General features: G+C 37.6%; 2 protein-coding genes across 3 annotated transcripts in view; one reads left to right on the top strand and one right to left on the bottom strand.

Annotated features, from left to right (window-relative positions):
* The window catches only part of LOC140142195 (macrophage mannose receptor 1-like), a 72,362-nt gene extending 66,895 nt beyond the window's left edge, over window positions 1–5,467 (bottom strand). Inside the window, exon 1 of the mRNA XM_072164161.1 lies at window positions 5,323–5,467. Within this exon, the coding sequence (XP_072020262.1) occupies window positions 5,323–5,442 (120 nt within the window). The 5' untranslated portion in view covers window positions 5,443–5,467. The remainder of the gene's footprint in view (window positions 1–5,322) is intronic.
* Window positions 5,468–7,509: 2,042 nt separating this feature from the next.
* On the top strand, window positions 7,510–25,949 carry LOC140141900 (uncharacterized). 2 transcript variants are annotated; one of them, XM_072163777.1, is made up of 6 exons: window positions 7,510–7,600; window positions 8,441–8,487; window positions 9,635–10,019; window positions 17,702–17,860; window positions 18,376–18,437; window positions 23,989–25,949. In XM_072163777.1, the coding sequence occupies exons 1-6, from the start codon at window positions 7,521–7,523 to the stop codon at window positions 24,735–24,737; spliced, it is 1,482 nt and encodes a 493-aa protein (XP_072019878.1). In that variant the 5' UTR covers window positions 7,510–7,520; the 3' UTR covers window positions 24,738–25,949. The 2 variants fall into 2 exon arrangements, with proteins under 2 accessions (XP_072019878.1, XP_072019877.1); XM_072163776.1 differs by having other exon boundaries at window positions 18,373–18,437; window positions 23,989–25,948.
* The last annotated feature ends 1,777 nt before the right edge of the window (window positions 25,950–27,726 follow it).

Here is a 27,726-nt window from a genome sequence, read left to right as displayed (position 1 = left end):
TATATAACTTGTGACAGTGCCCTCAGGATTGGATCTTTGGTTGTTTCTTCTTGGATGGCATCTTGCTTGCTCTGACCAAAGTTCATTAGGTCCACTTGTATGTTCTCCACTTGTATGTCCAGTGGAATGTCTTCCATGTCTTTGGGGTTTGGGAGTCTACTCAGCGTGTCTGATAGGATCATTGTTTTCCTGGTTTGTATGTGACATCCATGTCATACCCTGTAACTTCACTAAGAGTCTCTGTAGTCTTGGTGGAGCACTGGTCAGGGGCTTCTTCCATATCATCTCCAATGGTTTATGATCACTTAAGGTAGTGAAGTTCTTCCCAAATAGGTATGTATGGAACCTGGTTACGCCGAATACTAGTGCCAATGTCTCTCGCTCTATGTTAGAGTAGTTGCTTTGTGAACATGATAGGGACTTGATCGCGAAGGCTACAGGCTTTTCTTCCTGGAACAAGCATGCTCCAAGGCCTTTTGTGAAGCGTCGACTTCCAGCATCGTTGGCTTGCTAGGGTCATAAAACTGAAGACAGGTATCTTCTGAAGACAGGTATCTTCTGGTGATCATGCCAGACAAATGGGGTGTCTTTCTTCAGAAGATCTCTCAGTGGACTGGCTTTGGCTGCAAAGTTTGGGACATATGTTGCTAGGTATGTAACAAATCCCAAGAACCGCTGTAGTTCATCTTTGTTCTGTGGTGTAGGCATTGCTTGGAGGTCCTCTATTTTCTGGGGATCCGGTTTGATTCCATCTGCTGTATACAGAGATCCGTAGAAGCTTATGCTACTCTTCTTGATAGCACACTTACTACTGTTGAATACCAGTCCTTCTTGTTTGGCTACCTCCATCAACTGGGTGAGGTTTTTGTCATGCTCCTCCTCAGTTTCGCCAAATATCACAATGTCATCGGCGATGCTCACACACCCATCCACCTGTTCGGTGATGCGGTCCATTTCTTGCTGGAAGATGTCCTGACTAACTGATAGTCCAAATGGCAATCTCATGAAGCACCATCGGCCGAAGGGTGTGCGGAATGTTGTTAATTCCTGCGATTCCTCTTCCAGGGTTATCGACCAATAACCTGCCTTGGCGCCAAGTTTGGAGAAAAACTTTGCCTTGGACATCTGCGGGTTGATCTCCTCCAATGTGGGGATCTTGTGTTGGCACCTCTTCAAGTTAGAGTTTAAGCGCTTGGGGTCTAGGCAAACCCTTATCGACCCGTCTTTCTTGATGGTCGTAGTGAGTGAGCTGCACCAGTCTGTGTGGTGGGTGATTTTCCTGATGATGCCTAGTTCCTCCATTTTATGGAGTTCAGCTTTTATTTTGTCTCGCAGGTGCACGCTGCACTTTCGTGGTGCGTCAATGCTTGGAGTCGCATTGTCTTTGAGGTGTAGTGTAGCTTTGTGCCTGAAGTTACCAATGGTGTCAAATTGTTCTGGGAACCGATCCTTCAAGTCTGTTACAGAGTTGACTGCGATGGCACAATAACTTGTAGTGTCATTCTCAGGTATCGGTGTCTCGGGCACCACATTGATGGTAACTAGCTTCATTCGTTCGCATGTAGGTAGTCCAACAACTGATGGACCTGGAACATCCACAATGTAGAACTTGTGTGTTGACCAAGGCATCTGGCTATACTTGCATACTATACGTATGTAACCTAGGCATGGTATCTTTGTGTTGTTATAAGCTGTAAGCTTATCACTTGTACGCTTCATCACAGTTTTCCATCTGTTGCGAGGGTACATCTTCTTTATGATGCGAAGGGGTATGGTGTTTCCACCGGCACCTGTGTCCAATTTGAGTTTCAGGTGGTGCTGTCCTGTTTTCTCAGGTAATACTATGTCAAGAGTCGTAAACACCTCGGTTCTTGTATCCTCTTGCAGGCACATATCAGATACTCGTATGTGTATACCGTAAAATGTGTGGTCTGCATCCGAGTTGTCTGTTGTTTCTCATCTGTCTGTATAGCATTCACCTTTGGTCCCCTATTTGCTGGTCTGTCTCTGCGCCTTCCTCTTCTGTGTCTGCTTTTGTCCCAGCTTTTGTCTCTCTTTGCACTAGTGTCTGCTGTGGGTTTACCCTGCTGCCTGCGTGTTTTTCTGCAGCAGCTGGCCCAGTGCCCCTTGGCTTGGCAAGCGTTGCATGTGGAGGTATATGCTGGGCATGCTCTGGGCTGGTGTCTGCGGGCACAGTTCCCGCACTTCTTGTAACTGCTCTGGCTTCCGGTAGTGATGCCGCTGATATTTGCGCTAACACCGGACGATAAGTCTTTAAGGTGCTTCTTGCCAGCCTTAATTGCTTCATGTTTCCTTCCTTCTTTGAGCAGTTCTGGTAAGGTAAATCCTTTCTCCTGTTCTAAGAGAGTCTTTTGTAATTTCTCATTTGGGGTTGACGCTTTATAACAAGTTCTATGATTCGTTCGGTCAACTCCGCTTCACTAAAATCGCATTCACGTGCCTTGATGCGGCACCTGTTCACAACTCGTCCAATGTTTCAGATTGTTTTTGGCGGAAGCACATTAACTCGAGTCGGTGAATGCGGAAATTGACGCTGAGCTTCAGCTGGTCTTCAAAAAGCTTCCAAAGTTTGTCAGGGTCCTTTTGATCATCCTCGGACAGTCCAGAGGCGTTGATTTTTCTCAAACCTTCAGTGCCCAATGCCAATGTTATTTTCACCGCCTGCTTCGCCTTGTCGGTGACGTTGTTGTCCAGTAGACAAAGATTCATTCTTTGTTTGAAGATTTTAAACTCATCGCCGATGTCTGTGATGGACCAATTCAAGGTTGGGTATTTATACATCTTGTAGTCTGCCATGTTGCGATGTTGTCGGCTACACGGTCAGGGAGGGTGCTACACAGGGTACAGAAGTAACCACCAACCTTGTTACTTGGGAGAAAAAACAATGAATTGGGTGTGATCAAGGATGGTGTGATATACTATGCAAGTGTGTGATGTACAGACTAAGGTGTGATAAAAATTTGTGGCATTTAACTTAAAAAGTGCTGTGGCGTTGTGCGTGTTGTATATTTTGTGTCAATTTTGTTGTGACTGGGCTACATGAACATGTATGCATGTGAATGTATTGTAAACAGTGTGTTGTTGTTGTGACCTAACTGTGTGCTATGCAATGTATGTTGTAAATTACTTGTAATAATGTAGATTGTACTTGTAAACAGTGGTGATTTGTGGTAAACAAACTCTGAGATTAGGAATGTGTGTGCTAGAAACCGTCTTGTAATTTGTATGTTGTGTTTTGCTTGAATTTGTGTGTTGTGTGCAATGGTAACAAATATTAAAAAACAATTTGCTTCTTTTTTTTCTTTTCTTTGAAAAAAAGCAAAAGAGATTAGTCAGTTATACTTTTCTTTCAGTATCAAAAAAACATTAAAATACAATTATGATTAGGAAACACTATTTTTGAACTCGACCTTTCAGAAAAATAATCGCGTAATATTTATCGCGCAAACTTTAATATTGCGCAAGCTTTATCGCGCAGGCTTTAAGACACAGATTTAAATATTGTTTGAAAATTAAAGTTCAGTTGCCACTGGTAGTTGAGTGCTCTTGAGATAAAGTCACGGTAATTAAGTCTTGCTTCTGTAACACTTGCTGTCCTGAAACTTGCGATTTCACAACACGGGCGACACGTTGACTTGCAAATTGTTGTCCCAAAACGGGTACTGGTAACAGTTCATAACAGACGGCAGATTGTCTGGACGATTGGTCACAGTTGAAGAAAGTTCTTGGCCTTTCGACATGCAGAACTGGTGCTTGTAGTACCACTGTCGGGGGGGGGGGGTACTGCTATCAATGCTCAGCAGTGACTGGTACAGGGCGATGGGCGATAGTCTGTGAGGATATTGACAGACTAAATTAAGTTTTAAGCAGGTAAGTGCAGGTAGATTTGCACAGTTTCACTTAGTTTGTTTACATTCAGATCAATGGATGAATGTTTTTCATTGCTTGGCATGCAATAGAATTTATGATGATCACCTGGAGTAGTTCTGGTTCGACTTACACAATTGCAGTGGGCCAGTAAATCTTACTTGCTGTAGTTTCAGTTGCAGACTAGACGTAGGTACAGTCAGAAAACAATCAACTACGATGATTTGGCCTTAAAAGTCGGGTAGGTACTCAGATATGTTTGTTTACAAGGGTTTTATGGCACCTTTATTTGACTCACGCACGAAGGATTCACTGTGGTACAGCTGAATTTGGCAATCGTCGCGTGCCTACTCCCAGGTTATGGCGTTTAGTACAGCGCCGAAATGTTGCTACGCACGCTACCGTGTGCAGGAAATGTTGAAAATACAGTCTTTTGAGGCGATTTATCACTCAAATATGGCATCGATGCAGTTCAGTCTTGTCTAGCGTGGTCCTGGTTATCACTAGCACAGCTAGCCACCATGATGTAATAGTCAGACACGGTAGGTATGGTTCAAATATACACTTTAATGACAACTTATCAGGTTAGCATTTAGGTGATTGATATCTGGTAGGCGTAGTGATATTTGCGCATGCGCGATCCAATTACGTAATGCGTGATTAGTCACTATGAGATAGTTCCTAATGATTGGCTATCACAACAATTTTCAACAGATTTACCACATTCGCCTTGCTATAAACATTGAATTGCATCATCTGTTGACATAATGAAAAAATTGTTTTTAGCGGGAAGTGTTAGCTTTCGTTCGATATAAAAAAAATTCTGATTGGATGAAGGTAACATTCAGAGTTTTGACAAAATCCAATCACAGATGCTGTATTTTCCACTAGTCACCAGATAGAAACTCACACAGCTCTTCTGATGCTATGCACTCAACCATGTAAATACAGACTGTGTAGAGACAAGGCACTGCTAGCTTGGACGAAATTGTGTGCTCAGGTGTATCAAGGTGGAAACTGTGCATAGCTGCGTTTATAAGAGAATCGTTTTGTCTCCAAATTAAACCTTTCCATATGATACAGTATTTTGATGAGCATTGAGCTATTCCATTTAAAATCCACACTATCCCTGTGGAAGATTTAGCTAAAGTCAACCACAGAGGGAGTATAGGTTTTGAATAGAATAGACAATGGGGTAACTTCCATTAGAAATACTCACTCTAGTTGTGGAAGATACAGGTAAAGCCATAATACAGAGGGAGTATGGGTTTCAAAATGATTAACTCTGACCAATTACAGGTACATTTGAAAATTATACTCCTCCTGTGGAAGGTATTTCCAAAATCTTCCACAGGGGGAGTGTGGATTTTAAGTGGAATAGCCCAGTAGGTGTTATTTTAGTTGGTTAGGTCTTTAAAATCCATGTATACTTACATGAACATCCATAGTTTTTAATGCAGCTAGGTCACCTCCACGAGTTTGACATGCCAACCGAGCTTCATACCAATTCAATTTATCTGAAAACAACTGGAAACACTGGTACTTGTATTGCATCCAACCGTATGGACATTTTTGGCCCAAAACTGCAAAAAAAATTGAACAAAAGAAAAGAAACATGATAAACAAAGTTGTTCAAACCAAGATTGTGTTTGGGTATTCAAGCAAAGGCAAGACTCCATTATAAGAAATGGACCATTGATCTTGGTGCCCCTTCGGCCTTCGTAATATTTCCCCCTTACTTTTTATTGAATTATATTAAATTTCTCAAGCCAGTCATATGAATTCTGTTCATGGCAGTTTCAAGATTGTGATTTGTATGTGTGTCTGGGTGTTCTGTTTGTCCTTGTCACTGTCTTCCTGTTCACTGTCTTGTGTGTTTTGCTTTGTTTCTGGAAAAGTTGAACAAAATAAAAAGACAAAAAAAAAAAAGATTGTGTTTGAGTATATTTGTTTACCTAGGTTAGTTCATAAGGGACATGCTTGGGTCCACAGAAAATACATGGTGCTGCCCAGCCAACAATTTTACGTTCTTACAACGTCATATAAAAGTCACCTATACATTGTAAAGAAGAAGTCACCTGCATTGAAGAAGAGTAGTTTATCTGCTCAAAACATTGGTTGTATTTTTGTCTGTTTGGTTTTATTTGTCTGCTATGGGTATAGGGATTTTCATCACTTCCAGTGTACTTTTGTACTGTTTTTCTGACACTTTTGTGGGCTCTGGAATTGGAATTTTTTTGCAATCAAACTTTGCCTGTTTTTGTGCCTCCACTGATTGTTTGGTTTATCGTGTCTGATGCACAGTAATTTTCATCACTCGTTCCAGTGCACTTTTGTATTCCCATTGATCCTTGTTGTTTTTGCAGGTTTAGCACTTTTGTGGGCCTTGGAACTGGTAATTTTTGGCTACAACTTTGCCTAATTCTTATGCCTACATTTGCTGTTTTTGTCCCCCTGCATACTGTCTAGTCTCTATTTTACTTGTTTCCCCACATTAAGTTGGTGTACCTTGCTCTTTTTCTTTCCCGATAATCATTATAATTCGAAATACCACCACAAACTTTAATTTTACGTATTCAATTCAGCTGTTTTTACAAGCTTGTCAGTGTCGAAACATTACATGCTAACAGGAAAGCTTATGGGTTTAAAAACAACAAGCAGTTTGAGCTCAGTGATGATAGAGGAAACTATACATGTTTCACACTTTTCTTTTGGTTTCATTAAAGAGTGTTTTATTTTGTTGAATACTATTTTTCGCTTGTGAAAATTGGGTGAAAAGCTGAACATGATTGTTAGTTAAGCCTATTTTAACCCTAACAGCCTAAGGGCTTTTTGGCGACGGGAACGGAAGGGAAAAAAGGAATACAGAGAGAAAACAAAGAAAGAAGTTGTTTGCTCTGGGTGGGATTCGAACCCGAGACCCCTCGCATGCCAAGCACTGGGTCGGTGACACTTTGCCACGGGTCTTGGGCTTCGCTGGCCAGCGAAACCGTACCTATATATCACTTACGGCGATTGCCTCATCACACCATGCACGCACGAACAGCGCATATATCAAGTAGTATTTTGTAGTACCTGGTACTGTTAGGGTTAAGGAAATGACCAGTAAGCTACTGTAAGGGGTAATTTGCGCGAGGGTTTATTTTCACGAATTTTGTGATTAGAGCTCCAGCATTCGCGAAAATTTGTTTCTCACTCCAAATCACGAAAATAACTGTACGTGAAAATTACCACTTATACAGTACACCAAACACATAAAGTATATACAGGAAATCCTAAAGTTCTACGTCAATTGCCAAGGTGAGTTAAGGCATAAAAAAGTTATTTGTTTCCCATAACCTGACTGACTCTAAAAATAAAACAAGCATGTAGTAAGCATAGGGGTCATAATCCTAAGATCATGGGTTCGAACCTCTGTTCAGCACTGCATGTTGTGTCCTTGAGCAAAACACTTAACCTCTCATCCCAGGTATATAAATGCATTATAATCAAATTGACGGAATTGAAAATAAGCTTAATTTACAAAAAAAGTTAAGAAAGTATGTTAAAGAAAACATACCATTATACTTTTTAGGCCTCAGGACTAAACAGCCTTTGTCATTGTGTCAAACAAGTTGTTTGGATCTATCAAAATGTACTCAGACAGTTTACTTTTGTATGTTTGTTGTTTTGTATGGTGTGTTTATGGATATCGATATAACAGTTATGACTGGTAAGATCAAACTTTTTATGCTAGTCAATAAAGATGATTAAATGAACATTATACATTTTGTTCAGGACTATTATTGAAGATATAATCAACAAAATATTCATAATTCTAGTCCATCAGTACACACTGTGATCGTTTTGGTACCACATGACTTTTTCTACATTACTGATGTTGTGACAACTTTCTGTTTACCGCAAAGCAATCATGCACAGAGATGAAAGGCAATACAATCTTAGTCGCATATTTGACAATCTGCTGAAGAAACCAACTGGCAAATGTATTACTAAGTAAGAAGGTCGCCACAACATCAGTAGTGTAGAAAAAGGCATCTGGTAAACACTGCAATGAACATCCACAATGAGTGCTGTTTTACTGAACTAAAATTATGAATATTTGGATAATAATGATTGGTTATTATGTGCTACATGTACTTATAAGACATTAAAGCTATGAATGGCATTAATTCTGAAAGAATCAAAGCTTTTGTGTTAGACCCTGTTTTTCATGACACTATATGGGAAGTCACATCAAATCGTCATTCGGCAGGAAATATCCTCCAATGTGATTGTGGCTCCTGAACATGTTTAAAACAAAACTGTTGCCCAAAAAGTTACATCGGAAGTTTTGTTTTAAACATGTTCAGGGTCAATGACACATAGGAGGATTTTCCTATCGAAATTCAGTTGAATCCGTGCCAAGTACCGGGTGTCCCAAAAAAAGGTTACATGTAGATTTTTGAAAATAATTTAAGATAATGTTAACAAATATAAATGTCATTTTCATGACATAATCTATATACCCTCAATAATAGTGCTTTAATTTTTACTTTTATTCCACATGTAGCTCATGTCAATGCAGTTGTCAAGGTGGAAGCGTACGTGTGGAAAAAGGTATGTTGGTAACATAAGGGGGGGAGGTTAAGAAAGTAAAGGGAGCCATCATTTCTACATGTACATTATATACTCCCCATGCTTGTAATGTATTTCAGCAACCACAAGCCCCTGGCTATCACTCCGCTTACTTTGCGCCTTGTGAGAAGTGTCTTATGATGTAGCTTGAAGAATTGTGTTGTTTAGTGTGTAATAAAATATATGAGGTGATCTGACATGTGCTAAACGCATGACGAAACATTTTTGAGCATGAAATCCATTTGCCATGTATTCTGCCAGGTTGTTAATGTGTCCAAATCCATCTGTAATCTGCTAGCGTCCTCAGGCCCAGCAATTTTGGTATACAAAATACAATCGTCTGCAAATACACAAAAATGGCTTTCAATGCCCTCTGGTAGGTCATTTATAAAAAGTAAAAAATCTAGTGGTCCAGTGACCGTGCCTTGTGGCACACTAGATTCTACTTCAACCCATTCAGAACACTCTCAATCTATCACAACACGTTGTTTTCTTTGTGTGAGAAACGAATCAATCCATTTATGGATTTTGCCTCTAATTCCACACCTCCAAAGCTTTAAAAGCATTCTCCTGTGTGGCACCTTATCAAACGCTTTTTGGAAATCCATCACTATCAGTTCGACTTGATTTTTGTGGTCGATTTCCATAGCTATGTCATGCATAAAGGTGGTTAAACTAGGGCCTATTAGTATTTGAAAAATTCACCAGGAATTATTTGGGGGCGTTGGGGGTAAAGTAAATTTCAGCAGGGGGAGTAGGCAAAATCAAACAATTTTGCACAAAATTGACAGAAAAAGAGGAATTTTTTGTAATTTGGGGTTTTTTGCCTTAAAAGTAAGGGAAACTAGGAGACCAGAAAAATATTGGGGGAGGGGAAATCACCCTCCCCATACTGACACTGCATTTCTCGTGTCTATGGTTGCACTGAAATTGATGAGAGTAAAAAGTGCATCTTTGAAAAACACATATGTAGGATTATTTTCCATGATACCAATATTTTGTATGCTTACATGTAGAAGCATATAAAACATCAAAATATCAACAATTTGTTTTAAGGGACATGACCCTCTAGAATATGAACATTCCAAATGAGACCTTTTTAATTAAAACTATGAATTTTACTTTACAGAGTACACCATTTCAGAAAGTGACCCAGTTTTTACCTGTTTAGATGAAGTCTATTTCGATTTATCTATATGTAGTATTGCAAAGATATCTTGCAATGAATTGATCGGATGTTGCTATTATGACCGGTTTGACACATATTATATCACATGTGATAGTGGACCTAGCAGTTGGTGCAGTAGTTCTGGTAGACCTTGTAATACTGAAAATTGTGAATGTGAACCCGTACTAGACCAAAGGCCTGATACTAATCCCGGAGTACAGCCAGGGGACAGAGATCATTCAAACCGTCCTGCAACCAGTCCTGCTACCAGTCCAGTAACCAGTCCCACAACCAGTCCCGCAATCAATCCCACAACAAGTGCTACACAAAGTCCAGAGAAAAACAAGTAAGTGCGTTTTTATTGAGGTCCATTATCCGGATAATACCGGATAAGAGATAAATTTTGCCCAATAGAAACTGACCTTCTCCGCTATTCTCAGGGTGTTTTTTTATAGATATTGCACTTAAAACTGACAATTACCCCTAGACAGAGAATCACCAAACTTGGACTAAAATGTGCGATATTTGTCTGCCCTCAGAGAGGATCATTTATTCAACAATAATAATTCCACATAAATGCACTAATTGAAGTACTGATCGATCATTTACATCATATAACTTGATACATATATAAGGACATAGCCACGAAACACACCAAATATATATTGAAACCTGAGTAACCGTACCCATAGACACAACCTCCTGGTAAAAAGGCCAACCTACCAATGGAGGCTAATTTAACCCAAGATATATATATATTGAGACCTGAGTAACCGTACCCATAGACACAGCCTTCCGGTAAAAAGGCCAACCTACCGATGAAGGCCCGGATGAAGGCTAATATTAGGACCAGAATAAACGTACCCTTAATCACTACTTCCTGGTAAACATACCACTGAAAGCTAATTAATTGTATATAATTATTATGACCTGAGTAAAATCGGAGAGCAAACCATACCCATAGCCACTACTTCCTGGTAAACCTACCACTGAAAGCTAATTAACTGTACATAATAAAATAACATTAAATAAGAACATAACATAACATAACATTTATCAAGTTAATCTAATAATAAATATGTGGTCATATGATCAGAATTGATATAATTAACATGATTAAGAAATAGTATAAAGAAATAAACCGCCCTTAAATGAAGAATTTTTCAAGCTATGGGCTGGGTGGGTGGGGAAAATCATCTCGATCCGCTCTGAGCAACTGCAGACAAAAAAGTGAGGATTCAAATGAACCCGGCAAGCAACGTCACAGTGCACAAACAAAAGGAGAACGCCCATTGGATGAACGAAGAGGCCGATTGGCAATGAAATCAATACCATAACAATGAGCTCAAATCATTCTCTGCTGAGGTAAATTGGTTCTATTTAGACAAGCTAAATATAACCGTATTACCCCTAGACAGAGAATCACCAAACTTGGACTAAAATGTGCGATATTTGTCTGCCCTCAGAGAGGATCATTTATTCAACAATAATAATTCCACATAAATGCACTAATTGAAGTACTGATCGATCATTTACATCATATAACTTGATACATATATAAGGACATAGCCACGATACACACCAAATATATATTGAAACCTGAGTAACCGTACCCATAGACACAACCTCCTGGTAAAAAGGCCAACCTACCAATGGAGGCTAATTTAACCCAAGATATATATATATTGAGACCTGAGTAACCGTACCCATAGACACAGCCTTCCGGTAAAAAGGCCAACCTACCGATGAAGGCCCGGATGAAGGCTAATATTAGGACCAGAATAAACGTACCCTTAATCACTACTTCCTGGTAAACATACCACTGAAAGCTAATTAATTGTATATAATTATTATGACCTGAGTAAAATCGGAGAGCAAACCATACCCATAGCCACTACTTCCTGGTAAACCTACCACTGAAAGCTAATTAACTGTACATAATAAAATAACATTAAATAAGAACATAACATAACATAACATTTATCAAGTTAATCTAATAATAAATATGTGGTCATATGATCAGAATTGATATAATTAACATGATTAAGAAATAGTATAAAGAAATAAACCGCCAAACAAGTTTCTTTGCAAAAGAAACTTCCCCCCCCCCGCCGTGAGAGCTAGAGGGGGGAGGCGGTATATAGCATGTTAATGTTTGTAGCCTCACCAGTTTGGTGTTAGGCCTAACAACTGATTTTTGATTTTAAAAGATAATAAAGTATTAACGAACTAACTTCAGTAACATATCAACATATGTGTTTTGAGTGTATTCAGCATGATCAGATAATTGACATCTCTGTAATAAAGTTTCTCGACGGACTAACCCGTATTCTTTCCTACAAGTAGTTGTTACAACGAACTATTAATAATATTTATAAACCTCGGGATTCACTTCATTTTAATCCTGCTGATGGTAAAGGTGCCTGCATCTCAACAGATGCAGCACATTTTGGTACCATTATTTAAATAACCATTAAAAGCTTAAATGTCGGTATTCGAATCTAAATAATGTTACTAATGAAGACTATGCCACATTAATGTTGCCCTATTGTTGAAATTTCCACTATAATAAACTTGACGGGAAGCCATATATGCATTTAATACAAGCAACTCAGAATTAAAATATTAACAATTAAACTACATTGTTATCATGAATGCTCACTTTAGCACGCTTAATGAAATAAAGGCTTTTACATGTACAATTGATGAGCCTCAAAGGATAAAAGTATTTAAAAACTATACAATAGTCTTAACCATGAATATCATGCCTCATTATTTGCTTGTAGAATTATACGCTATACTTCAAGAAATCCTTGAAACACATTGTTGTATAAATGGATACAGTTTTGTAGTCATAACAGGAATATACATAATAAACAATAAATCTTACCAATCAAAAACATTGTTATCATGTTGATGGGAAAAGAGCACGCATCTCAACAAGTGCAGCACATTTTGGTATGCTTAATGAAATAAAGCATACTACAGTTATTTTAAAAGGCCTCACAATATAAAAGTATTAAAAACTTTTCAATAATCTTCACCATGAAGATCATGCCTCGTTATTTTTGATATGTTTGTTGAAATGACTATTCACTATACTTCACGAAATTCTAGAAACACGCTGTGTAATAGATATAGCTATAATAACATAAATATACGCCATTTATAATAAAATATTACCAATTCACTACGTTATATGTTACAAGAGCATGCATCTCAACACTAGTGCAGCGCATTTTGGCATGCTTATACTAAATTAAGTATTCCACCATTATTTTAAAGACAAACAAACATATTTCAAGATTTAGAGACTTATGCTAACCATGAAAACAGAGATAACTTATTTTTTGTTTTTGTTGACCCATTAAACATTCTCTATTTTGCACGCAGTTCTGAAAACGCACTTTGTATATAACAGAAGTTATAACCATTGGTAGCATAAGAGTAGGTATTTCAAAATTAGTATACTTTGAACACTCAATGTATTGTTACTATTTTACAGGTTTTAAACTAGACTTATATATTTGAATTCATGAAATCTTCCGATCTTGTTATTTTCATACATAAGACACATTAAATTGAACATATTAAGCTTAATAATAGTAAGTATCAAATACCGTAATTGTTGAGTTATCAATATTTGAGGTGACTGCTGCGCTATTATTGATTCACCTGATATTCAAAATGCATTAACTCAAATTTGGTAGTTCACTGTTCTCAATATAAAATCCAGAAATACACAGTAATTGTCCTTACAAGAAAATGTTCGAATATTATTAGCTCCCTGATTAGCTCACATTCCTCATGCGCCGTAGAGTTCATTTCTTCTTCAGTCTACATATAGGCCTATTTAGGCGAGATGAGCACGACCAAATACAGACCTTTGTAAGTATATAATAACATTATCATTTTGTTCGCAGTTATCAGCTGTGATGCGACAAATTGTAAGATGATAACCATAACGCATACACCTTTAACAGCTTTTAGCTCGCTTTTCCTTCATCGCTTAGTAACCATGGTAACAGAATACTTGTTATTTAGGCCAGAGATGTGCACAACGTGTATAATTATCATTGTCCATCTGTTGACAATTAGCTGTGATTTGTGTCGAATTTAAGTTGATAAACCCTTCAGCTCGCTTTTCTTCATTGGCTTACTACCAATCCTACCCACTTAAGTTATTATGTCATGTATGTAGGCGTAGATGAGCACATCAATTACATAAAATTGTCAAGTTTTAGGATCGGTGCCGCCACTTCGCATCTTTTTCAGGAATATTTTGAATTGCACCATTATCATGATTATCTTTATCATTACTGTTCGTGTTATTAACACTATTTACAAATGTGTTTCTACTTGGTTGTTCACTCGTATTTACTGGATTTTGTACCTGTCCTTCCCTTATCCGCTGAAAGTCCATCCCTAATTGTTGGGGGTCCACCGCTGTGATGATGGTTGTTGTTGAAAACCTGATGCATGTAGTTGCCTTGGTGTTTGGTTTTGCACATTTTCAGGTTGAATTGGCTGTATTTCTTGTTGCCGACCCTGTTGTGAAACGGTAAGTTTGGGTCAGGGTGTTGTTGTTGTGGCTGTTGGGAGGAACCGTGGAATCATTTACTCGCCGCCGCTGAATTTTAATGCTGCTGGTTTTCAAGATTCGGCTGTTGCTGAGCAAATTGGGCGTGAACACCTGGTCCGCTCCCAAATTCATGCCTCTTCTAGATATTGTTTGTGGACGCCCAATTACACCTCGATTTCAACGATTTCCATCTCTGGATATTTGTCATAAATTAAAGTTGGATCGTGTCAAATTATCCAATTGTAATACCAAAACTGATGAGTTGTAGATTCATAGATTCTACATCCTGTATCTCGAGCATTATTTATTACTTCTATAAATGTATTCCTCAGTAACGGATTGCTGTCAGCATTTAATATAAATGTGTCTATTTGGTCGTAGGTGAAGAAAGTACTAATCACTGTGATATGCGACAAACTTCAGTTGATACAGGCATTGATCATGTCATTTTGTAATACACTACCCTGAAGATCATATTAATTCATTTCCCATCATTCCGTATACCTGCAATAAACCAGAAACAAAAAACAGAAAAAGGGAACAAGATTTGTGCATACATATTTCACCCCACTATGCTCGCTGTATGCAGATTTCAATCCATAATTTAAATTACAGCTATACAATCGTGTAGATACTACTTGTGCGGTGCTATTCCTGTTAATTATATGTTAATTAATCCTTATTTACTATTTCTTCCATTTATTCTCCTAAATTCTGTTTGTCGGCCTGATCGACAGCTTCCTTCCATTTTTCATCATCAAAACTGATGTTCTGGTATCAGCTTAATATTAGCTTAATATTTTAAACTGTTGTGATTTGGTAGTTCACAGCATCTTAAGAATGGTAGTGAGCTTTGGCAAAAACTGCATTGCTCAATTTATAGCGAGCGTGTAGTGTAGAAGAATTAAAATATCACAGATATACCGTTTTATAGGTGATGCAGTTCTTGAGTTACGTTGTAAAAAGGGCTGAAACAACAACACTTTTGTAAAACGTACATAACTCATTTAACAACAATAATTTAAGCAAGTTTGCAGAGTATACGATTTGTAGAATGAACTTTTGCAAAACATCAAGGTGTTATCTTTCATTAATATAATGATCTAGAAAATCGATTTTAGGTTGCTTCGACCAACAATACCTTGTCTACCCTTTTTTTTTTTTTTTTTAGAAATTGGCTTTAATTTCACCTTCCTTCTATTTATACATTTACTTCAGGTTTTCTTCATTTCTTTTTTTTTTTTTTTTACGCAACGTGCCAATTCAATTAAATTACTCCGTGGACATTGAAACCAATAACAACGCTCATTTCTGTGGACTTGCAATTTAACAGTTGAGCATGTTCTATTTATTGATTACCGAACAATGCCCTATCATCAAAACATCACAAACCCCACTTATCATGCTTATGGTCCCCACTTGATCGATTTCCACGGCTTGGCACTTGCAACGATTCCTTTATAAGCATGTTTATACATACATGTAGGCCTACATCATATGCTATTATAATATTAGTTAGGCCTATATCGTCCACCTTAGTTTCGTCAGCACAGACACTGATGACTGTTACCACACTGACATCTTTTTTAACGGAATACTACTCTTAGCGCGATAGACACCCATATATTATGATAAAGGATGCGACGGTAGGATGTTTCTCACTACTATAATATAGGCCCAGTATAATGTAGACCATGTATAGACCTACGTAAATGAACGTAATTATTATGTATGTCTACAATTATTTTAAAACGACTCACCGCATGGATAAATTCCTTGTTGGAAAACATGAAACTGATCCTGTCGTTGCAATCATTCACGAAAGCGATTGATTTACGGCGATAACTACCGCTAATACAATGCAAAACGGTAAAAATTCATCTTAAAATCATCCACGAAAATCATCTCGATCCGCTCTGAGCAACTGCAGACAAAAAAGTGAGGATTCAAATGAACCCGGCAAGCAACGTCACAGTGCACAAACAAAAAGGAGAACGCCCATTGGATGAACGAAGAGGCCGATTGGCAATGAAATCAATACCATAACAATGGGCTCAAATCATTCTCTGCTGAGGTAAATTGGTTCTATTTAGACAAGCTAAATATAACCGTATTTGAAGACTGGCAAATAAGTCAAAACACACAGCACTTTACTGGTTTAACTCTTGAGATGGTTCTGCATGTATACTGTTCATTTTCTTTACATTTTCTTTCTTTAAATTTATACTAACCACTGTTTTACCAGCACATACAACACAAATTTTAAAAAAAAGAAAAAAAAGACACAGTCGGAACCAGAGTACACGGTCGGTCGGACGTGGACAAACAAACAATTTTTTTTGGCCTAATGCCCATGTACAGCTACATTCAACAAGGATTTTTACACTTTATACTGCTACCACTTTGGGCTAAAACAAAATTAAGCCCATTCAAGCAAACCATAGTTGATTTTGAGTTTATGAAATAATTTATAATTCACATCCTACCAATTTACAACTATGACTTTATTGGCTCTAATCAGAGTATTAAGCCAATTAAAAGTTGTTATCATTATACAAAAATCAGGACAAATGCAGTTGTGCTCTCACAAAAAGTTGGAAACACTAATTGTCTCTGAAAAATATTTGTAAACTCTAACAAATAATTCTCGCTATTCACATTAAGGGTTTGCGATGTAATCGTGATGTATCATGGGAAAAGGTCGACATCCAAGTCCGCGCAATACGAATATTACCATGCTATGAACAATATAACGGTATTACACGCAAATCGATAGAGAAAAAAAATTAATTGTACACATTTCAAATCACATTATTAAGTATTATTGAGTATCGATTCGCGTGTAACACCTTTATTTTGACAAACTAAAAAATATTGTCACGTGTTCCTATGTAACAGCATGGTAATATTCGTATTGCGCGGACTTGGATGTTGACCTTTTCCCATGATACATCACGATTACATCGCAAACCACTGGCGGCGCCCTTATTGTGAATAGCGAGAATTCCAAATTTGTAATAAACAGATATTCATGTTTTATGATGAAAACAGTTGTCCAATTTCTTTTTTATTTTCCTTATTTTTTTCGTAACTATCAAAAGTGCTTTTCCCAATAACTGCATCATTTTGATTTGATTGTATACAAATATACCAACAGTTATTCAGGGCTGTCAACTTTGATCAAACCAAAGTATTCTATTTGGTCAAACAGTGGCATACTGGGGTGGAATTTTTGTTTGCTGACTCATGAACATTTGAGCCATGCTTGGGAATCTAAAAGGTGTAAGGGTAGGGACAATAATTTTTTTTGATGATGCATGAAATTTTGTGATATAATACATTGGTGTGAGAGGTGACAAAATGTGTGAGTCTCATACTCAATGCCTGAGAATTGACATCCCTGGTTACTATGATAATTTTGTTTAAATATATTTTTGTCATTTTAGGTTAACCATTGGTATAACAATTGGTGTAGGCATCGGTGTTGGTATAACATTTCTGTTACTGGCCTTTGTTGGCTTGCTACTTTTCTGTCGTAGACAAGGTGTCAAACAAGATTTGTCACAGGAAAGGAACAAAGCTCGAGATCTGCCAATGATTAGCAGGTAAATACTATGGTCGTTATCCTGTCAGCGAGTGAGAGAGTACATATGCAAGATGTAGGAGATATGAAAGTGAAATGTGGGGACGAGAATAATTTGACCCCACAATAACCACCCACAACACATGCCCCCACTATATTTTTATCTCTCTTTTTAAAGGAAACACATATCGGGAGAGATATTTTGAATGACAAATGGAAGTAGGGGGCCCTCTATAGCCTGGTTGCAACGGCACAAGCGTATTTGGCTCTGTTTATCTGTTAGAGAAAGAAAGAAAGAAAGAAAGAAAGAAAGAAAGAAAGAAAGAAAGAAAGAAAGAAAGAAAGAAAGAAAGAAAGAAAGAAAGAAAGAAAGAAAGAAAGAACAAGAGAGGTGAAGAGAAAGAGAGAGGAGGAGAGAGAGACAGACAGACAGTAAACGAAATAAATAAAAAGAAATAAAGAAAAAGAAGTAATGAAAGAAAGAAACTGAAATAAATAAATGTTTTTTAAAAGGAAATTCTCTCTATTTTCTAGAAGTGCCACAACAAGGACTACAGGAGAGTATGCTGAGATAGGTAACACATATCATACTGTTTCAGGTAAGAGGAAACTGTCTAAATAATTTTCAAATTGCATAGATAAATGCATCACTGAATTATTTTCAAATTTAGTAGCAAGACCCAAAAGACTGAAGGAAACAAATGAACTGAAACAAAACTAAAAAAACCTGCAACAAAAGAACTGAAACAATCCTAGGCGAAATGTCAACCGTGCTAGCATGGTCAACCATGGTCAACCATGGTCAAAACATGGTTGACCATGGTTAACTATGGTCAGCGATGATCAGCCATGGTGGCTTGACCATGGTCAACCATGGTTGCCATGGTCACCATGGTATACCATGGTCGACCATGCTTTAGCATGGCCGAGCATGGTCAGCCATGGTCTTCACCTCACTTGACCATGGTTGACCATGGTCACTTTTAAGTATACCATGGTCAACCATGCTTTATCATGGGTGAGCATGGTCAGCCATGTTCATCACCTCACTTGACCATGGTTGACCATGGTCACTTCAAGTATACCATGGTCAATCATGCTTTAGCATGGGTGAGCATGGTCAGCCATGGTCATCACCTCACCTGACCATGGTTGACCATGGTCACTTTTAAGTATACCATGGTCGACCATGCTTTAGCATGGCTGAGCATTGTCAGCCATGGTCATCACCTCACCTGACCAGCGTTCGAAATTTTGGTTGTCCGTTCGCCCGGGACAACTAAAAAAGTCGCCGGACAACCAAGAATACTGATTCGGTTGTCCACCGGACAACCATAAATCTGTAGCCTTTGTCACCGTTGTAGGCCCACAGAAAAACCAAAAACTTGAGACAGACAACCAGAAATTGTAATCTGGTTGTCCGTGGGACAACCATTTATTTTTCCTTAATTCGAACACTGCACCTGACCATGGTTGACTCTGGGTAGCAGGGGGGGCCGGCCAAGATTGGCTCAATTTTGACGTTGTCATTGGTTTTACACGTAAACACAAAAATGTCTCAAATTATTCCAAAACTGTACGTATGTTATTAAGCACTATTTTGTCAGTCTAAATCCGTTGAGGTTCGCCAGTGAACCTCATTGTAAGTACTGTTTTTTTGATTTTTTTGTATGAATAACGCACGATATGTTACGATATATACTGAAAATTTCCCCTACGTACATCAATGAGAATACGTAGTGTAGTGGTTATGCAGCTCGCCTCCCACGCATAAGGTCCCGAGATCGATTCTCCTACCCGGCGGTGATTAAAAATTTTTCTTCTTCTTTTTTCTTTGAATTTAAAATTATTTATTTTCATGTGAAAATGTATATATTGCACTGGGAAATATATTTTGTGCTTTTTTTTTCTGTAATGGGGCCACCCGGACAATAGAGCTAAAAACGGATCTTGGCTCCGGGAAAAATAATTGCGATCCATCGTGCAGGCAGTGTTGCCGCCATATTGTCTGTTTTGTTTACGCTTTTGGCTGTTGCCACATTGAATAATGTAGTCCACCATCGTCTGCTGGGTAGTGAATGAGAAAAAGCGCCCTCTGTTGTTATTAATCGTATTTAATGCGTATTTACAACGTTGTGAATAAATATTTGACACCATAGAATATAAAAACTAGTAATTTGATAAGTTAAAATAAGATTTTTAACGAAATAAACCTAAATAATATGATTATGCAGTTTATTCCGTTAAATATTTACCCCATAATTTCCCTCATTCTGCAGGCCCTGCCCTCTATCTGGTGCTAATTTAAAGTTTAAGCTTGATTGCTATTGTTTCTTTCTATTGTTTCTTCCTTGATTGCTATTGTTTCTTAACCATGGTCAAACATGCAAATTTTTTACCATGGTTGACCATGGCATGAAGCAATTCCTGGAGAGGGCAATCCCTCATTTGCATGTGACGCTTTCTTATTTAAATTAGCCATTGTGTTATTGCTTAATATTCATATGTTATGGGGAGCACTTTACACCACCAGGTTGGGCAAGTCATGAATAATTTAGCGTTGTGAAGCCAAATAAACTTATTATTTCCCAGGCTTGAAAAAAAATTACAGGCAGAGGTGGGAATCGATCTCGGTACCTCCCGGTTAAAAAGCACAGTGCAAGACCGCTAAGCCAGCTAAATGTCTGTTGTGAGACGTGTAACATTAAATCAGTAATAAAAGACGTAGATTCTTATTTTGGGCTCAAATTGTAGAAAAGGGGAAATATTTGTCTCTGCTCTAAAGAAAATAACAATTGAGATCTTCAAAACAAAATGTTAGGGCCCTATTGAAAAAAAAAAGATTGATATCAAAATAACTTTAAATTCATTTCACGAGGCGGCATTGTCACAGACGAACACTGTAGGTTAAAAACTAGGTCCTCACCGCTAGACGACGTCGTAGCACAGTGGTAGAGCATCAGACTGGTGATGCAAAGGTTGTTGGTTCGAGTCCTCCTGTCAGCAATGTTTGTTTTTGTGAATGCAATGCTACGATACCAATTGTTCAAATTTTTCTTATTTATTTATTTTTTTTTATTTATTTATTTATTTATTTGTTTATTTATGTAAATAATTATTCTTGTATTTATTTTGTTTAATCACTCACTCACACTCTTTAGAAAAAAGGGCTCTTGGTCGATCAGTTCATTTATTCATTGTTTGATGGTTTGATATGATATGTCTATTGATTGAAATTGAATATCATATAATTTATTCATATTCATTGTTTGTGAATTGGTTGATTAATTAACTGATTGATTGATTTGTTGAGCCGGTGCAAGTGAGTGCGTGAAATGTTAGAGGTGAGTTACTTGAACAAGCCTTAATAATTATAATAAATAAATAAATAAATAAATAAATAAATAAATAAATAAATAAATAAATAAATAAATAAATAAATAAATAAATAAATAAATAAATAAATAAATAAATAAATAAATAAATAAATAAATAAATAAATAAATAAATAAATAAATAAATCGCTTTCCCCTCTCAGCCTGCAAAAATATTGTGACCAACCCCTGTTGCACATTCAAATTATTGGGATCCCAAATAATGATTAAATGTGACGTGTCATGTCAAAAGGAGACACTTTTGGGCAGGTTATCAATTTTGAGGGTTTTTAGATGTCTTAATTAAAGAGATATTTTGCGCCACAACGCCGTTTTCCCCGATGAAATCGAACATTCCTAAGCGAAGATATTGAGTTCGTAAGTTATGGTATTATAAAATTGGAAATTGAGATATCGGCCTTTAAAAATATCATTGACAATGTTGAGAGTAGGAATTACCTTGACAAATGTCTCAAAAAATACAAGATGCCAGTTATATTCCGGTCTGATACTATCAGACAATATTTTTAACATTAATAATATCACAAATTCACAACAAACCTAAATTGTGAAAAAAATCACCCGGGCAGATTTTTGGCTATTTCTCCATTTTCGATCCTGCCCAAAAGTGTCTCTTTTTGACATGACACGTCACAAATACATCAGATTTGTAGATGTAGGCCTACAGTAAAAAAAACTTTTTTTTAAAAACTAAACCGATATTTTACTCATTATTGACCATGGTAGGCGAAACCGTCAATAGTGATTAAAGAATTTTTGTTCAAAATAAAATTTCCATATCATAAGCGTTTCTGGACCTTTACTATTATCCTCCCCCCCCCCAGGGGGGTACTCACATATAAGGTTTTCCACTAAAAATCCATAGACATGGGTCTCCCTTTTAGATTTTCGGTGCTATGTGTGAAAAACATGCCGGAAAACATGTTGCTTTTACTATTTTCAAGCTCAAATCCTTAGATATATGTCCTTACTTTCCTGACAATCCTTAGATATGGGTAGGGGGCCTACCTATTTTCGGTAAAATCGTGACCCTTAGAAATGGTTATGGGTTCGGAAGCTCGGGCCGCACATCTCCGTCGAAAAATAATCCAAGTACCCCCCTGGTTATCCTAAGCCTTTTAAAGCGCTTTTAAGGCCAAAATCGCACCCCTCACCCCAATTTTACCCTCCCCAGGACTCATAATTATTCACAGCCCCTGATAATCTCCTAAATTATTCATTATTGTTTTTTTGATGGACATAAGCTCCTGTAATAGGCCTATGCATGCACATATTGAATACAGCAAGCTACATTCAAATTATACATGCACGATGCAAGTGCTATTCCAGAAACGCTGCACATCAGTGACATCACTTAATTAATATTACTACGGTAGTGAATAGCAAGCTTCAAGGTTGAAAGTGCGCCGCTTTACTACCTGAGAGCAATCCGTAGTGGCGTTTCAATTTATTACGTGTTGGGAAATCCACAAGATCAAATAGAACGGTGAGTGATGATTATTTACTTATTTTTAAAAACAAACTTCTTAGGCCAGTTCTAAACTACGTTCACGGCCGACAACTATAGTTTGAATGATATTTATTATCACACGAGGAAATAAAAACAAACGAATATGGCGCCTCACGTGCTTCAGGTCAGGTCAGTGGTCAAAGGTTTTTTATCGCTAAATCGCTGGCTGAATATCGTATCAAATTCAAGTGATACACTACCGTCGATTATTGACACCAATTCCTAATTTCGACATTACTATTGCGAAAGGTTATTCCATTATCAAATTAGTAGACTTTCTGTAAAAAACAAATCACTGGTGCCTGATGGGAAATACTAGTGCGCCATCACCGGATTGCTCCCTGCTCTGCTAGCTGGCGACTTTCAAGCTTGGTACTCGCATTGAACAGGCAGAGTTCGCAAAACTAACGGCGTCGTTATTTGCCAACCCTAAAAGGGATCGAAATTAATTATTCATAACCGATCGATAACTGGCCTCATTTTCTAAATAGCAAACCAGCGGGATTTGTCATAGGTTTGCGTTGATAATAGAACAACCGTGAAGTTAGTGTCACCCCCTTGACCATGGTCACTTTAGATAGACCATGGTTACTTTAGATTGGTGCCATTTTTCAAAAACATGGTTGACCATGGTTGACCATGGTCAAAAACATGGTTGACCATGGTCAAAAACATGGTTGACCATGGTCAAAAACATGGTTGACCATGGTCTAAAACATGGTTGACCATGGTCAAAACCCTGGTTGTTGAACTATGGTTGACAATGGTTCAACCATGGTCAAACATGCTAAGTTTTAACCATGGTTGACCATGGTCACTTTAGATAGACCATGGTCAAAAGGTTAACCATGGTTGACCATGGTCTCTGGCCGTGGTGCCATTTTTCAAAAGCATGGTTGACCATGGTTTGACCATGGTCAAAACCCATGGTTGAACCATGGTTGACCATGGTTAACCATAGTTCAACCATGCCTTTTTCGCATAGGTTGTGTGTGAAAAAAGCAATTAGATAAAAATTGAACAAAAACATACTACTTCGATAAAAACGAATGAAGAAAATGTTGCGTCTTTCTTTTTTCTACTTATTTGTATAGGCCAAGTTTGTCTAATTCAACATCCGTCCATTCAAATGGTTAAAAATTAAAATTATTGGCTCTTTTCTGCTTGTAAAGATACTTTTTGTGCACAGCAGGCCTATATCAGTATTGTTTGACAATTTATCTACTGTTTTCTTTTTGACTCAAGATTTCAACAGCCAAAACTACACTGAAGATCCCAATCTCAGCACCCCATCAAACAGGGAATACACACCTTTATCAAAGCCTGACAACCCTACCATCACATCGCGGTATGAATCCCTAAAGAAGCCTGATGAAGACCTGGGACATGATGAATATACAGACCCTGAAAAATACACAGAACCACCAAACAGTGCCAACTTAAATTCTGAGGTCAAAGGTCAAGATGTGACTGATGATGATTATGTGAAACCAGAGACTGATGCAACAAGAGAATATTTCACACTTGAGCCACCTACCCCATCTCAGGAACCCCAGTCCAAAGGAGACTATGTGGATGTAGATTTACCTGAGTCAAGGAGCGACTCTGAACAACCAGAGAGTGAAAATAGAAGAGAGTATTTCACTCTTGAGCCACCTACTCCAGCTAAGGAACCCCAGTCCCAAGGAGACTATGTGGATGTAGATTTACCCGAGTCACAAAGCGAGTCAATCACAAAACAACCAGAGAGTGAAAACACAAGAGAGTATTTTACTCTTGAGCCACCTACCCCAGCTAAGGAACCCCAGTCCCAAGGAGACTATGTGGATGTAGATTTACCAGAGTCACAAAGCGAGTCAATCACAAAACAACCAGAGAGTGAAAACACAAGAGAGTATTTTACTCTTGAGCCACCTACCCCAGCTAACGAACCCCAGTCCCAAGGAGACTATGTGGATGTAGATTTACCAGAGTCAAAAAATGACCCAGAATAGCCAGAGAGTGAAAACACAAGAGAGTATTTTACTCTTGAGCCACCTACCCCATCTAAGGAACCCCAGTCCCAAGGAGACTATGTGGATGTAAATTTACCTGAGTCGAAAAATGACTCAAAACAACCAGGGAGTGCAAATACACCTACCCCATCTAAGGAACCCCAGGCTCAAGGAGACTATGTGGATGTTGATTTACCTGAGTCAAGGAATGATTCAAAAGAGTGAAAGTACACCATATGAGCCTCAAAGGAACTTCAAAATGATAATATAGATATTTTTAACCTCATGAATACATGCGATGCATAGAACCAATCATACTGACCAAAACATGAACATGAATACTAATAAACATTATCGGATCTTTGCGTAATATTAATGACTTCTGCGTGTGTATCCTACGCGAATGAACAATTTACGAGCACATCGCATGATTAAGTGCCTTTAGTTTGTCACTTTTATACACAGATTGAATCAAACAAATTAAAAAGTGACTATTATGAATAAGGGACTTTACATTTTTTGAGGGATATTGTGAAAAATCTAAACATTTTGCTTGGACCTCTAAATATCCTTTGGGGCTGCACTTCTCAAGATATTTCACCTTTGTAGCCAGCCTTTTAGTGTGAGAGGGCAAAGCATTTTGTACATTTTATATCACATTTTCAGTCATATTTAATGACACTTTACTCTTTGCCATCCCTATTTTCACCTCTGAAAATTTCAGTTCCCCCAGGCCGGCTAGGCCACTGGGATATTTATTTTACTTGGTACCAAAACTTGTCTATTTTTGCTCTTTTGATTAATTCTTGGAGCAGATAGGCAAACTATTTGTACATCAAATCTCTGGATGTCTGTTTATATATAATTATGCTATTACTCAAGAAATAAATATTACACAGAATAATATGTAACTAACAAGGGAAACACATAGAATTCATGCGCATATTTTGTGGGGGCTTTTGGGGCACAAGCCCCCAGGGTAAAAAGCAGGGGCGGCAAAAAACAAGGGGCGGCAGAAGATAGAGGGCCAGCAAGAAGAACTATTAAAGAAAAAAGGGCGGGGCAGAAGGGGCAGCAAGAAGAATTATCAATGATTAAAGGGCGGAAAATTACAAAAAACTAATGTAATTGTAACTTTTTGGATGCCTCCAGTGACACTGCTCGAGGCGGTGGGGTATTTTGGGTGTGTAACATATGTAATTCTTTAATATTAAAAAATTTCCTGAGAAAATGTTTTGATCCTTCCCCACCCCTTACCCCCCCACTTTTCAGATTCTTGAGCACCATCCTGGCTGGAAAAAAATGGTCAACCATTTTGGGCTGTTGCTGCAAGGGGCAGCCAAAATTACATTTTCTTTAGCCTTAGGGTAGGAGCGGCCACAATACACCACTGGAATTTATTGAAATATTATAGGCCTATGGTTATCTTCCACATCTTCAACTATTTGTCATGCTGGAACAATGAATTATGATTAAAAGAAAATTTGCACTAGGTGGATAGAATGCTTTGAAATGATTGTGAAAAATCTAAAACTTGTCTATTTTTGTCTAAAACTTATCTAATTGTTGAATGCATTGTTGCTGAATAGAATGTGTGTATGATTTGCATGACTCGTAAATCTGTTTCAGTGCTTTAAAAAATGTCTTTTTTGGTGGAATTGTGCATAATTATAACATTATAATGAGCATGGTGACCTATTGTTCCAACAAGCAAAATTGGCCTGAGCTGGTCTCCACTATATCTCTTATTTTATCCCTTGAGAAAGAAAAGTTTTGTCTTTTCAAAACGTCAGGGTTTTAACTTTGTTTATATGTCTTGTGTTACTCCCCCATTGGATGTTGTGTCATATTTTCCCTGTTTTTAACTTTGTTAGTCAGCTGTTAACATTATAAAGAGCACTTTAAGTGCGGTAAATTTTTATGCAACTCTTAAAGGTGGGTGACTCGATTGACAGCCTCATCCCCCCCCCCACTTTACCCCATCAAAATGATATTGGTATCAAGTGGAAACTCATATTTTTCTCATTACCAAATCGGTATATTTCTGAAGATGTCATCAAAAAAGTGTCAAATTGGTCCAACTGTGGTCACGTTTGAGACTTAATTCGACAGTTTTTTGTTGATATCTTTGGAACTCCTAATTTCAATATGTTAATGAGCAAAATAGAGTCTTTCATTTGGTATCAATATATTACATGAACATGATGATTATCATTAATAAAAACAGTGTATACTACCAGTATCACACTGTATAAATGTCAGTAATTCCACAAAGAATTTGTCACATTTACAAGAAACATTTATGTGTTCTCTTTGCCTGAATGTTTGAAAGGGATAACATTTTATGTTATACATATGTTTTAAAGAATTTGATTTCCACCTTTCTTTAAAAGCTGATGTGCTTAAAAGCTGACCTGTTTAGCACAAAACCTGCAGTAAAGTTTTGCATGCATTTTTTCATTAGTATTTTTAGTCCACTTTATCATGTCAAATTCCTGAATCCTAAAATCCAAGGAAATATTTTAGACTGGTTTTTACCAAATTTGAGCATTTCAAATGTTTCCCTTATATAATGTAGCATTGCTCATATCAGTGCTGCCACCAGGATTGGGGGGGCATGGGGAAAAGTGAATTTCAGGGGGACACAATCAACAAATTTTGCACAAAATTGCCAACAAAAAGTGGAAATTTGTGTAATTTTTGGTTTTTACTGGGGGAAATGAGGGGGAGGGGGAAGAAAAATATCACTGGCTCATATACATCCACATTTCCAAAAAAATCTAATTCTGCCATCATCTACAGCTATGCAAAACTACTCAGAAAAGAAGTTTGAAAACAAAATTGGGTGCCCAAAAAGTATGCATTTCTCCGATTGTTTATTATTTGACGCGATCAGCGAGCGCAATAAGATAGATGGCGCTCCTATTACAGGGCTCCAGGCAAAGCCTTGTTGAAAGGCTCATGATAAGCAGTAGAATCAGTAATATCT

The sequence above is a fragment of the Amphiura filiformis genome, chromosome 20, assembly GCF_039555335.1.
Source record: "Amphiura filiformis chromosome 20, Afil_fr2py, whole genome shotgun sequence".
Lineage (NCBI taxonomy): Eukaryota > Metazoa > Echinodermata > Ophiuroidea > Amphilepidida > Amphiuridae > Amphiura > Amphiura filiformis.
Note: the sequence above shows the minus strand (reverse complement) of the source record. Positions and strands in the feature narration are given on the sequence as shown.